Here is a 12,017-nt window from a genome sequence, read left to right as displayed (position 1 = left end):
CTGCTGAAAGCAGCATCGACACCGAATTTAAATCGTGTTGCTCATGGCTGTGTCCCCTCAGGTCCTGGAAACCTCCAGCAATGGAGGTTCTGCAGCTTCTCCAAGCACATGTTCCAGAGCTTGGCTGTCACGAAAAACACCTTAAAAGCAGCATCCCTATTCCCTGCGGAGGTTTCCTGGGGGTCTTAAAGGAGACTCCTCAGAAAGCAGCAACCCCTGCCCTCCAGCTCTCATGGCTCTGCTGGCGACACTCCAAGTTCGTGGCAGAACCAGGAGTTGCCAATTCCAAAGCAACCAAAGAAATAAAATCGCAGGCTGCCCTGACTATCTCCCTTACGCCCGGCACCGTCCCACCCACAAGTTCCTCACCCTTGACTCACCTAGAACTTGTCAGACTGTGCTTCAAACCACCTGGATGAATTGTGCCAGCAGGAAAACATTCCCTTGCTTTCAGCTGCAGTTTTAAAGGCAGCTGTGCTGGCTTAATTGCTCCTTTTTTGTTTGTTTGTTTGTTGGTTTTTTTTCTGAAAAGGGAAAATCTTGATGGTATTTTTGCTCCGCAACCCTGCTTGCAGCCACGCAGCCTTCATCAGCGCCACGTGTTGAATCCTCCCGCTTTCCTGTGAGCCACTAAACTGGCAGAAAATAAGTTGCTTTTTGGGGGTGAGATGGTTCTACGCATTTCCAGTAAATTAAATTGTCTCATGGAAGGACTGATGGAACACTGGATGTAAAAAGGGCAAGCATGCGCCAGGGTTGGCTGCGGATGGGAGGAGGAGTAGGAACGAAGTAGAATCTCCACCTGTTAGCGGCAATGAGCTTCTCGTGGTTAGAGGACCCCTCCTCCTTGCTTCCTTAGCTTCCTACCAGTTAGCAACTGGAAATGGGTCAGATTGCCACAGCTCTGGAGATATCGCAAGGGTAAGGGTGGAAGATCAGTTAGATCAGCTTAAGCTGCTACGGAGCGGCAGCCTAATGCCGAAGCTGTGGAAGAGATCAATTGCTCTGGCTCCAGTGACAGAGATCACAGAATCCTAGAATCACAGAACGGCCTAGGCTGGAAGGGACCTCAGAGATCATTTTAATCCAGCCTCCCTGTCGCCAGGGACGCCACCTCTCGACAAGATCAGGCAACACATGGGGACCAAATGGGAATCTAACCCGCGACCTTGGCGTTGTCAGTGCCACACTCAACTGACTGAGCTAACCGTTCTTTTGCCCTTTTCCACCAACTCCACGAGAGCAAGAACAAGAGGAGCAGAAGGAGCGCACGGCTGGGATCAGGTCCTGCCTTCTGAGGAGCAAGCGGAGAGACACAGCTTGGCTCCAGCCCTTTCACACAGCCTCACCTGAGACTTCCGAGCTCTTCTGACTTGTATTTTACTCCTCCATCAGCTATCAGCACATCAAATATGAGCAGGAAATGTGCTGATACTCTGGCCAATTTAACCAAACACTCGCTGCTTCGGGTGAACCACAAGCTGCGCTGCTGGGCCCCTCCCTCCCTTGCCTCCACCGCTCAATCTAATTTTCCCTTTAAGAGAGGGCTTTACATAACACACCATCGCTTTTGACATCTGCATGTTTTCACTGGGTTTACCAGGTGCCTTCTGCAGCTCAAACTGTTCTTTTGGCAAGCGTCAGCGCCGGCAAGCCCCGTGCCATTTGGATTTTGCACATAGCTTGATCGCAGATGCTAACGAGCGCTAACGGGAATGTTTTTGCAGAAACAGCCTCGCGGCGCTGAGCAGCCTGCCAGCCAAAAGGTAGCGTTGCCCTAACGAACTGGCAGACCGTAACAGATGGCTGGGGTGGGCATCCAAAAGATCAGCAAGATCTTGCAAGTCTGTTAGTAGTCCCCTCTCAGGGAAATGACAAGCACGCCGATTCTCCTTTGGGCTAGATGAAATTCGAGACACAGGCAGTTACGGTGCTCTTGCTGCAGTTGGAGCTGGGATCCTTGTGTGCCTGTACCCATAAAAGTGGGGACTTCCAGTTTTCACTCTCTCCTGCTCCTCTGCCAGCTTTGCTCCTTTGAGGCTTTGCAGAAGCGGCAGAGTTTGGTCCTAGGGGACCTACCTGCAGGGGAACTCCTTGGTGGCATAATGGGGCAAAGCCAGCTTCTACTCAAACAGCGTGAATGGGGAAGACCGGAGCATCTCGTAACACTGTATCCTCAAGGGTCTTAGAAGATGACTAAGTCAGAGATGCCATTATCCTGGGCTAAAACTCAGGCCAGGCCTGGGATGAAGACGTGGCTTACCAGCAATCCTTACCTCATTCTGACACAAGTACGTATTTATTCAGGGGAGACCCTGCACCAGCCTTTACAGCGTGCCCGAGACACTTAGACTTTGTGTCTTTCCTTGCTAAACATTGCAATTCAGAACTTGGGAACTGCTGGAGAGATTTCTCCGCCCACTGAAATCCACTGACATCAGCAAGATTATTAACCAGTAGTGTCTATAGTACAATATTATTTAGCCAGCTTTCGGAAATCAGAATATGCCTTTAAACAAGCATTACTAGTCAACTCTGTACTTGGAGCACTCTCTAAAGGAAAGAGAAATACAAAAATAATGCAGCGGCTCTAGTTATTGAACCTGAGTGTGCTCCCTTTGCGCCTTTCTGTACTGCAAAGCCACTTTCTGCTCCAAAAAGATCGTCTAAAGGAGCAGTTTTCAAATGACACATAAAACTCAGCTTGAGCTGGCCAGATCTCGTATTTTAAAGCGACAAATGTGTTGTTTTCAGAAGTAGGAAGAGTAGCATCTGCAATTTCTCGATTTTTTTCTAGAACATTTTTCTTCTGAGCAGAACAGACCATGAGGTCAGAAATGTCCAAGGTCTGTATTTACATGTTACATGACATGCCTCATCTAAACTCGTGGCCTCAAGAATGATGGCGTGGGAAAAGTCATAGCTTACGTTTGATTTTAACGAACACTGTCAGGTCTTTATGTATATTCAGATCAAAGTTCTCTATCATTTACATGAGAAAAAAAAGTGCCCAAGAAGTTTTCCCTTGCAGTACAATATTTGAGCATTTTATATTAGCAATGATACAGGCATCAAAAATAGCATCTGAACACTGTCACTACTGAATAGCTTCAGGAAAATTGCCCAGAGAAATCCATTCCTTCCATGGTCTAAGCGTGGCCAATTATACCATCAAATGTAAAAGGATCTGGAAGTCACTATTAGGCAAATTTCAGTCTAGAGCAAATGAGTTTGTCATCAATTTGGCCGTAAATAACTGACAGACACAGCTGATCACAGCCATCCTCCTCTGAAGGGGGGGCGTATCCAGAGCTCCAGCAAACCCCAGAACACCAAAATACCTCAAATCCCAAACTGTAGCTCCGTGCCACAGGCCCAGGAGGTCCAGGAGGTCCAGGAGGTCCTGGTGGTCCAGGTTGCCCAGGAGACCCAACAGCACCAGCTTGTCCTTTGGGGCCTGTTGATCCAGCGACTCCAGTATCACCCTAAAATAAATAAAAAAGAAAGGTCAGCCTGTTGGTATTCGGGACTTGCAAGAAGAGAAGCCAAGTTTTCCTTCATTGGGTTTCACAATGACAATCTTTTAGGCTTCTCAGCCCTTTTTGGTAAGGTGCTGTACTAGAACAATACCGGTATCCTCTAATGACACTGTCTTTTTTTTCTTTTTCTTTTTACCTTTGGACCAACAGAACCAGGAAGGCCTCGATCACCCTGTAAACGGAAAACACTCCGAATTACTTTCAGTAAGAGCGTTAAACAGGCAACAAAAACACATTTATGACATTTTTGCTTGGTTAAAATACCCAGATTTTTGTGTTGTTTAATTTGATGTCAAGTGTCCTTTACACGGAACGTTAGATCTCTTAGTTGAAAAGAAAACAATCTGTGATTCAGGAGTTACAAAACCAAACGAATAGCTCCGGGCTGGTACAGAGACAGGATGCAATCTTGTATTTCAATTATTGCTGCAGATTGAGGTCTGGGGTGCAGAGAATTAAGCGTTGTGGGTCACGTCCTCACACTTCTGAATTTAAATGTCAGAACTCTCACGGGATGCAACAGGAGCGGGAACTGATCCCACACAGGTTGTCCAGGGCACTGCTCCAAGCTGGGGACATGATCACCAGGACAACTTTAAGGCTCCTCTGCAGCTATCAAGCTATTTGATTTGGTCTGATAAACTTAGGTACTGTTTTGTCCAACTCTAGTTCAGAGAATAGACAGAAAGTCACAGCATGCAAAAAAAGTCTTTTCCAAATTGCACCGAACCTGACGGGATTAATCTTTGTATTGGCAAGCTCCCGTCCTTACTCATGCAACAGAAATACTACTTGAGTAAGGTCTGAAAAAAATGAGTAAGCACCGGGAATAAAGCGACAACGTTTTCTTCCAAAAGTAACGGCAAAAGAACCACATCAAATTTCCTTCCAAGGAACAAATTGACTTTCCTTTCAGCGTGTCCTGCAATTTCTCCTCGTAATCTTCTCTTCAAATTTCCTTCCAAGGAACAAATTGACTTTACTTTCAGCGTGTCCTGCAATTTCTCCTTGTAATCTTCTCCGGATTAATTAGGAATAATGATTACAAATACACTTGGCTAATAACGATTAAAAAGTACACTTGGCAATTTCCTTTCAAGCTCTCCTGCATAAAGCATGGTGTGGAAGCTCACTAGAAGATGAAAATTTCCTGTTGTCTTTGTCTCCGTCTTCTCCACACCCTTCTTGAAGTGGGATGCAAAAAATGGATGCAGTAATAAAAAAAAGGAACCACCTAAGGTGATTTGGGGAAACTTAAAAAAGATGCCAGTTTCACAATACGTAGCTTTTTTTTCCACAATATGTAGCTTTTTTTTTTGGCAACAGCTGGATGATATGACCAGTTCTTCTCCTTCACATGTTCCTTCCCTTTGCTGTGCTCATCTGGTTGTTGTAATCAAATTTAAGTTTTAAAGAGCTAATTGCTTAATGAATACTAATCGCTACCTTAATTAAATTTGTTGATAAGGATAAGAAATGCACAAAACCTCACTTAGGCTAAGAAATCACAGATGCAGGCCTTATGAAGAAGGCTGGAGCTAGAGCTGGTACGAGTTGCAAAACGGGCAGGGAATGTTTTGTACTTGGCAAAGCCAGGTCTGTAGTGCTGCACCTGCACCTTAAAAATAGCAGCATATTTCACTTAGACAGATCAATACATGCGGGCATGCCTCCCTATTTTTTGTTGTGCTTTGTGATCAAATGTGGTCTCACCGCAACGACCAACGATTGTATGGAAATAAGATATATGAATATTAATACGAGCTCAACCGATCATTATAAAGGTGAAAATTAATAGCGGGCATCAATAAGATATATGAATATTAATACGAGCTCAATCGATCATTATAAAGGCGAAAATTAATAGCGGGCATCGTCTGCATGTTTATGTTAAAATACGTTAAAGATCATAATTTTGCATGAAAAGTGTATAAATAGGCTGAATTCTTTGTGACATGTCTGAAGTACTAGGTGATTCCTGTGCTTCCGCAGCGCTGCAATACAGAAGTGCCTGCTTACCTACACGTAGCTAAGTTCTTGTCGTTTTTGCGACCTTACCCTTTGAAAACCGCAACATGGTCACGCACGACGTGCAATAAGTCTTGCTTTTGGGTGGGGAATCCCAGCAGAGCAGCTCGTGCTGCTCCTGGAATATTGCACGCCACAGAAAACCGAGGCTCTACCCGGAAGGGACTTCTGGATTTCTGAACACGCCTTTCGAGATGTGTTCCAATGAGCCTTTAGCAGCTGGATTCAATTTAAAGAACACCGAAGCCAGCCAACACTGTGTGTCAGGGACAACTATTTATGATTTCACAGCCTAGAGTTGACCAAGATTTTCCACTGAAGCAGGAGCAAGACAGACGCGGGACTTACCTTTTCTCCTTTCTGTCCTGGTGGCCCAACTACTCCATCAAGACCAGGAGGACCCTGAGGACCCTGTAGATCATAAAACATCTAAAGTAGGTGCCACCTGAGAGCCCTCTTCCTAGCACGAGTGTAAGAATTTTGGACCAGCTGATGGTACAACATCATGAAAGGCTTAACAGCTAGCACCGCTAAGTTCGAATATTTCTATTTCTTGTCTTCTGAGAGTCTGGCTTTGTATCAAAAGACTATTTAAGTATCTTTTGAAAGAAAATTATATCAACCAGCCACATGCATCTGAGTGAGAAGCCAGGCTGGGGAAAGCTGTCTTTGCAGGGTAAATCAGTGCAGGTATTGATGTCCACCACCCGGTAACTGCATATGCAAGAAGGGCAATAGTTACACACGTATTTTTATGCCCAATGTTTTCAAAATTGGGCTCTGAAAGTCCTTAAGTAAATTTGCAAGTGTGCATTCTGGCCTCTGAGAATCTTTTATCCATTTATGTATTCAGCTGTTTTGGGATAGGATTTAAATGGTTGCAGAAGGAGATAGAAAATGCTCATTTTCACTGGTGTTCGCAGAATGGTCACAAAGGCCTCATTTTCCCTGCTCTCCGTACTTTTCCCCTCCTGTTTTTTTTTGGTTTTTTTTCTCCTTGGATGCACTGTGCATGATAGAATAACTAATCAATTCGTTTTAACCTTAAAGAGATCAGAAATGTTTTTGGTATGTTTCAAACATTTCCAGATTGTATTCTACCATGTTTGCACAGACAGAGGAGGGTTAAAAGTGCAGTTGAGCTAACAACAATCGTTCTAAATTTAATGACTATTTCGCCTATACTGCTTAACGTGTTGAAGCTTCATTGCTCTAAAATTGCTTATTTTCCTCACAGCTTTTGAATAGCCTCTCCTGTACAGCTAGCAAGCGACACTTGGAGATTTGGGATTCATTTCAGGGTGCGTTCATGCGTTTGTGAGCCACTTAAAAAAAAACCAACCAAACCAGCAAAACCCATGGAAAATAGCCTTATGCATGAGGCAGTTTAACTTTGTGCAGCATTAAAAAAATTTATATTTAAACAGCTGACTATCGCAGTGGTATCAGCTGTAATGTGCAAGAGTGAAGCGCTATTTCCCGTTACTAAAGGCAGCCTTTACCCAAACGTTCCCAAGGCACGTTTCTCATGGGAAGAGATGTTCCATTACAAAGTTGTTGATTTAGCAAGGACTCCAGCCTGCACACGACTTCTGAAATTAGGATTCGCAACTGAGGACCTTTAATTACACAACTTTTTATTTATTCTAGTCCAGATTCACCACAGTCTGTCTGCCAGATGTGCATCCTGCTGTGCTCTGGGTAACGAGACATTTATTTTAAATTATTTTTGGGGGGGTGTTAAAAAATACACATAAAATCCAAGCTCTTTAATTAAAAATATGCTGCAGTATTACGAAGAATTCTACAGGCTGTAAACCTCCGAACTTGGTGTTATAGGACAGAAACCACATTAATGCTTGTGCACAAATGGATACTCACTTCAGGGCCTGGTTCACCAGAAGCTCCATCTTCCCCTGGTGACCCAGGAGGTCCTACTCCGGAATTGGGTGCTGGTTTTCCTGGAAGACCAGGTAGTCCTGGAGGGCCTGGCGGCCCAGGAAGACCCTGGATAAATCAACAGCAGAGTTGGAAGTGGTCTGAGTCAGGTTCGTTTGTATATATATATGGAAGAGCAAAAGCTCACATAGATTGTTCTGTTCATCAAACACTCGTCTGGGGTTACCACGCCTCTTCTACTTCATTTAGAACCAGACACACTTCTTACAGAGGGTCAACGTCCTCCTCCTCCATCCTTGCTCTCCGCATTGTGCCACATCACGGCATGCGACAGCACGCAAGAAGTTAAAAACCAAGCCAAAACTATGCGTCAGGTGTCTGTAAGCCAGTAAAGGCTTTCCAATGATGTCTAGAAACTTCACCAAAATGAAATTGAGGGATTTCGGAACAGAGGGAAGTCGTTAGGTTTTTCCTCTACTCTGGATTAAAATGATCTCTAAGGTCCCTTCCAGCCTAGGCCATTCTATGATTCTATGATTGCCAGGAGTTGCTTTGTGGTTCTGCTGGAGCACTGAGAAGCTGTACCCACAGTCAAGACCCAGCTGTGCTTAATGCAGTAAAAAAAGGTATCTGAAAGACGCCTCCGGTGCGGAGGTGAGCAGAGCTATTCGAATTGAATAAAACGAGGCAGAAATCAGCTTGAGAGAATGACAGAATCTCACTAGATGCGTTGCAAAGCAGAAGCCTCAGAGCGCTGTAGCCTTCTGGAGCTCAGACAAGACCCGCATCCAGGGAGTTTATTCATCAGAAAACCACAGTATTATTGACAGCTTCTTACTGAAGGGTGGGAACGCTCCCTCCCGAAGGCTTCATAAAAAATAAAGGGAGATGGCCACCAGCTGGACTCACCTCTTGAGCTGGCTGAGCTTCAGAGCCTTCCTGAACCCCCTTCCCCGTGCTACACCCCGCTCCGACTGACCCCTACAGCCCACCTGCTCTCCCTGGTGCTTCTTAGTAAGGATGTGCATCACCCGTGGGAGCTGCTGGCTCCGGAGGGGTCTCTCCCCTCCCTTATTCATAGAATCACAGAACAATTCAGGTTGGAAAAGACCCTTGGGATCATCGAGCCCAACCATTAACCCTACACTACAAGTTCACCCCTAAACCATATCACGTCTCCCTGATTTAGGAAAACTTGAGGATACTCTCTGGGTAGACCTCGAAGCCTGTGTTCGGTTTTGGGCCCCTCTCGACAAGAACAGTATAATTCCCATCTCTCTCCTCTTTACTTCTCAGAACCAGACTAAAAGCATTCTCTCATTTTTACAAGTCCGCTCGATGTTATTTCTTTCTTGCCCTCTTTCTTCCGCATGCTTCTTCCCCACTCACGTACACCGGGGTCTTTTCAGATCCTGAAATGAAACCCAACAAAGAATATCTGGATGCTCTGAATTAAGCCTGTACAAAATTTGCATTCTGAGATGGACCTTCTACAACCTGCATGAGTAAAGTAAAGCTCTTTATTATGCTGATGAGAAACCAACGTAAATATATATACTCACTCTTAAAATCTCAGTCTCTCCATCAATGTCTCCGGAGCCTGACTCTTCAGGTTCCAATCTGTTCTGAAATTGGGAGAATTGCATTTTAAAATATTGCTTCTAAAGATGACAAATGAAAATATCGCCCAGAGAGCTACAACAAATACAGCTACAGGATCCTTGCAGCACGCTCTGACTGCTGAAATAAATTACAACGCAACAAAAACATCTCAGCCCTGTTTCTGGTGCTTCACACCACACTACTTTGTAGACATCCAGCTCTGTATTTACCCGTAGATGCTCTAGGAGCACAGTGATAACAGTCCTGCAGGGCACACGTGCGATGGGACTGTTCTGAAGCGATATCTCATCAAATTTTAACTCTGGAAAGACACCTGCCAACATTAAGACTCTCCTAAAACGCACAACTCACAGCTAGCCACCATTCCGCTCAAAGTGCCTCTTATTTCAAAAGCCAAACTCTGAGGTTCCTACAGCTGGAATCCAAAGAGGCATTTTGTAAAGGGAAATTAATACACTAAATAATTTTCTAATTAATAAGCAAACCAGTTTGGGTTTAGTATCACAGTCTAGTTGTACCCATCTGTAAGATAATTTCATAGAGTCGAGCTTCTTCAGCTTCCAAAGCATCTTCCCATATTATGGAATCTATAGTGCAAACTACGGTCAGCGTACATACTGTCAAATGGCTTTTTTTAAACCTCTAAAGAAAAAAAGTATTCCTCATGGAATATTTGCCACGCCATGATAGGATACAGAGCCAAGCCAAATGAAGTCCATTTTTTTAAATTATAGAGCTTGCTTTGTAGAACTCATAATGTTATTTTTATGCTACAGAAACAGATTGGTATAATTTAACAGACCCTAGATCAGGGGGACATAAAATCCATTTTGGTCACCGCAACGTGTTGCCAGCTATCTCGTTAAATACTCACGCCGGTAGATATTTTTGTCTAAAAGCCCACTGCCAGCCCGCCACCGGTGTCAGTGGTGGGCTGTGCCTACGTGTTAAAATCAGGAATTGGGAATTCAGGCCGGATTCTTTCTTCAGCTGCGCACACACGTGCTCTTGTGGAAACCTACTCTTTAAAGTTGCCCGAGTACTGAGCATTCAAAATATGAGCATTGCCACCGCGCCGGTATGTGCTGCTGTATTCGATGACAGCGAACCTACGTGGACTGTCAAACCCTTGCTGTGCTCGGTAGCGGGAGGAAATGAATAATTCAGCTTTGCAACGCCCTTTTGAGGAAATTTTTCTCTTCTCGTTCTCTTGTGTAGTGCTGCTTTTGCCCAGGAGAGCACATGTGTCGACTGGCTTTTTGAAACGGGAATACTGAGCGTTTGCGTAGATTACAGCACTCGCACGCTTTCGCCAGACATTTATTTGCATTTCTGCATGAATGTTTTAGAAAACATGATTATCTCTGTGGCAGCTGGGCTGCTTTCCCAGAGAAAAGCTCCTATTTAGGTCTGGGTCCCTCTATGGCAAGCCGAGCTCATTTACAGAGAACCCCGAATACTCACTAGTCCTCTGGAAGGAGGAGATGGTCCTGCAGGTCCTGGTGGTCCAGGGGGTCCTGGCAATCCCTCCCCAGGATCACCCTAAATCAGAAATGAAGATAAATCAGCAGGGATTTAATCACACAAATGCAAAGCAGGTTTGTGGGGTGTTTTTTCAGCACTAGCTGCACTCTGTGTGGACTTTTAGTCATGAGAAACAACGAAAGTGGCTGCTTGGATTCTCTGAGCAAAGTTGAATTTTGTACATTTCCAAGACGAGCTCCCAGGAAACACAACTGTCACAGTGGCAAAGGAGGAAAGGACTTTCCTCCTTGAAATTTCTTCAATGAACTTGCAGATGTACAAGCAGCACTCGTGGCATTAGTGCTGGTCAGGTTAGACCGTGGATCTTACATTTTCCAAGTACATGACGTGCCCCCCAATTAATAAATAGGACGTGTGGTTGCACTACCCCGTTAAGTAGCTGCCTTCATTTTATTGCTACCAGCTGTAGTGCTTTTTCCAATACCACCACGTCACGATCATTCTGCTGTGCATTGACCTTTATCGAGTGCCAGCACGACGGAAGGGCCTGCTCAGAACTGCGCTGTTTGCTCTCGTAATTGCTACCATCTCTTCTTCAGCTTTCTTGCTGAAGTGAGCTTGGAGTGCTCCTGCTTCATGACTTTTATTACATTTTCTGCTTGGCTCCAGCATTTTTCACTCAAGAGCCGAGGTTTTTAATCTTCAGTTGGGAGTCTTGAAATGTATCTTTTCATTCTCAGCTATCTATGTGCCTCCTTCTGGAGGATTCACTAAGCAGCCTTCGTGCTTTAAACTCTTTGGGGAGCAGGATGCGCCTCTGCATCCCCTAAAACTGCGCCAACGGGACCATAAATAACTGGCAGATGGAGATATTATGACTACTTGTGCATGACTGGCACTCATTTACTTTAATTTAATTTTTTGAAGTTTTCCATGCCCCTAGAAGCTGTTGATCCCACCTGCTTTTTGCCTGATACACTTGGCAGAGGAGATGCCAGAAGCAAATAACCTGTCCTTGTCTCCTTCCCTGGCTGTCCTGCATTTTAACCCACGCCTTTAATCACAGGTGCACGGAGGGTTTTTTAGGGTGTAGAAGTCACAGAGACACCACTGACCCTGTTTGATCAGCCCCTCCTGATCCACACTTTACTCGCTAACCTGCCAGTTTGTTATCTGGGCTAATGAATATCTCAGTTATGTTCTCGGAACTCAGTCCCAGAGCAGGAAGCACCGAATTTTACCTGCCTCGTGGTCACTTGCTCTTTATGCTTGAGAATTCATTAGATCAATGTATTTTGTTCATTTCTTTGTTCCCTGCGACTTCGTCAAATGGTTCCTATAGTGATACTTCAGTCATATTCACAGAGAACGTGTTTAATTAATGTGGGGCTATTTTCACTCTCCGCCAGCATGTTAATTTACAGACACTCTTCATTCATTTTA

The 12,017-nt window shown here is 44.7% G+C and overlaps 1 protein-coding gene across 1 annotated transcript in view; it reads right to left on the bottom strand.

Moving 5' to 3' along the window:
- The window catches only part of COL15A1 (collagen, type XV, alpha 1), a 62,996-nt gene that overhangs the window by 31,794 nt on the left and 19,185 nt on the right, over positions 1-12,017 (bottom strand). Inside the window, exons 9-15 of the mRNA XM_009869483.1 lie at positions 10,112-10,344; positions 9,299-9,422; positions 9,029-9,091; positions 7,449-7,574; positions 5,916-5,978; positions 3,676-3,711; positions 3,342-3,485 (exon numbers count right to left, since the gene is read on the bottom strand). Of these exons, the coding sequence (XP_009867785.1) occupies positions 3,342-3,485; positions 3,676-3,711; positions 5,916-5,978; positions 7,449-7,574; positions 9,029-9,091; positions 9,299-9,422; positions 10,112-10,344 (789 nt within the window). The remainder of the gene's footprint in view (positions 1-3,341; positions 3,486-3,675; positions 3,712-5,915; positions 5,979-7,448; positions 7,575-9,028; positions 9,092-9,298; positions 9,423-10,111; positions 10,345-12,017) is intronic.

This window comes from Apaloderma vittatum, unplaced genomic scaffold (assembly GCF_000703405.1).
Source record: "Apaloderma vittatum isolate BGI_N311 unplaced genomic scaffold, ASM70340v1 scaffold2555, whole genome shotgun sequence".
Classification (NCBI taxonomy): domain Eukaryota; kingdom Metazoa; phylum Chordata; class Aves; order Trogoniformes; family Trogonidae; genus Apaloderma; species Apaloderma vittatum.
The sequence above is the reverse complement of the archived record's forward strand: the minus strand, read 5'-3'. Positions and strand labels throughout refer to the sequence as shown.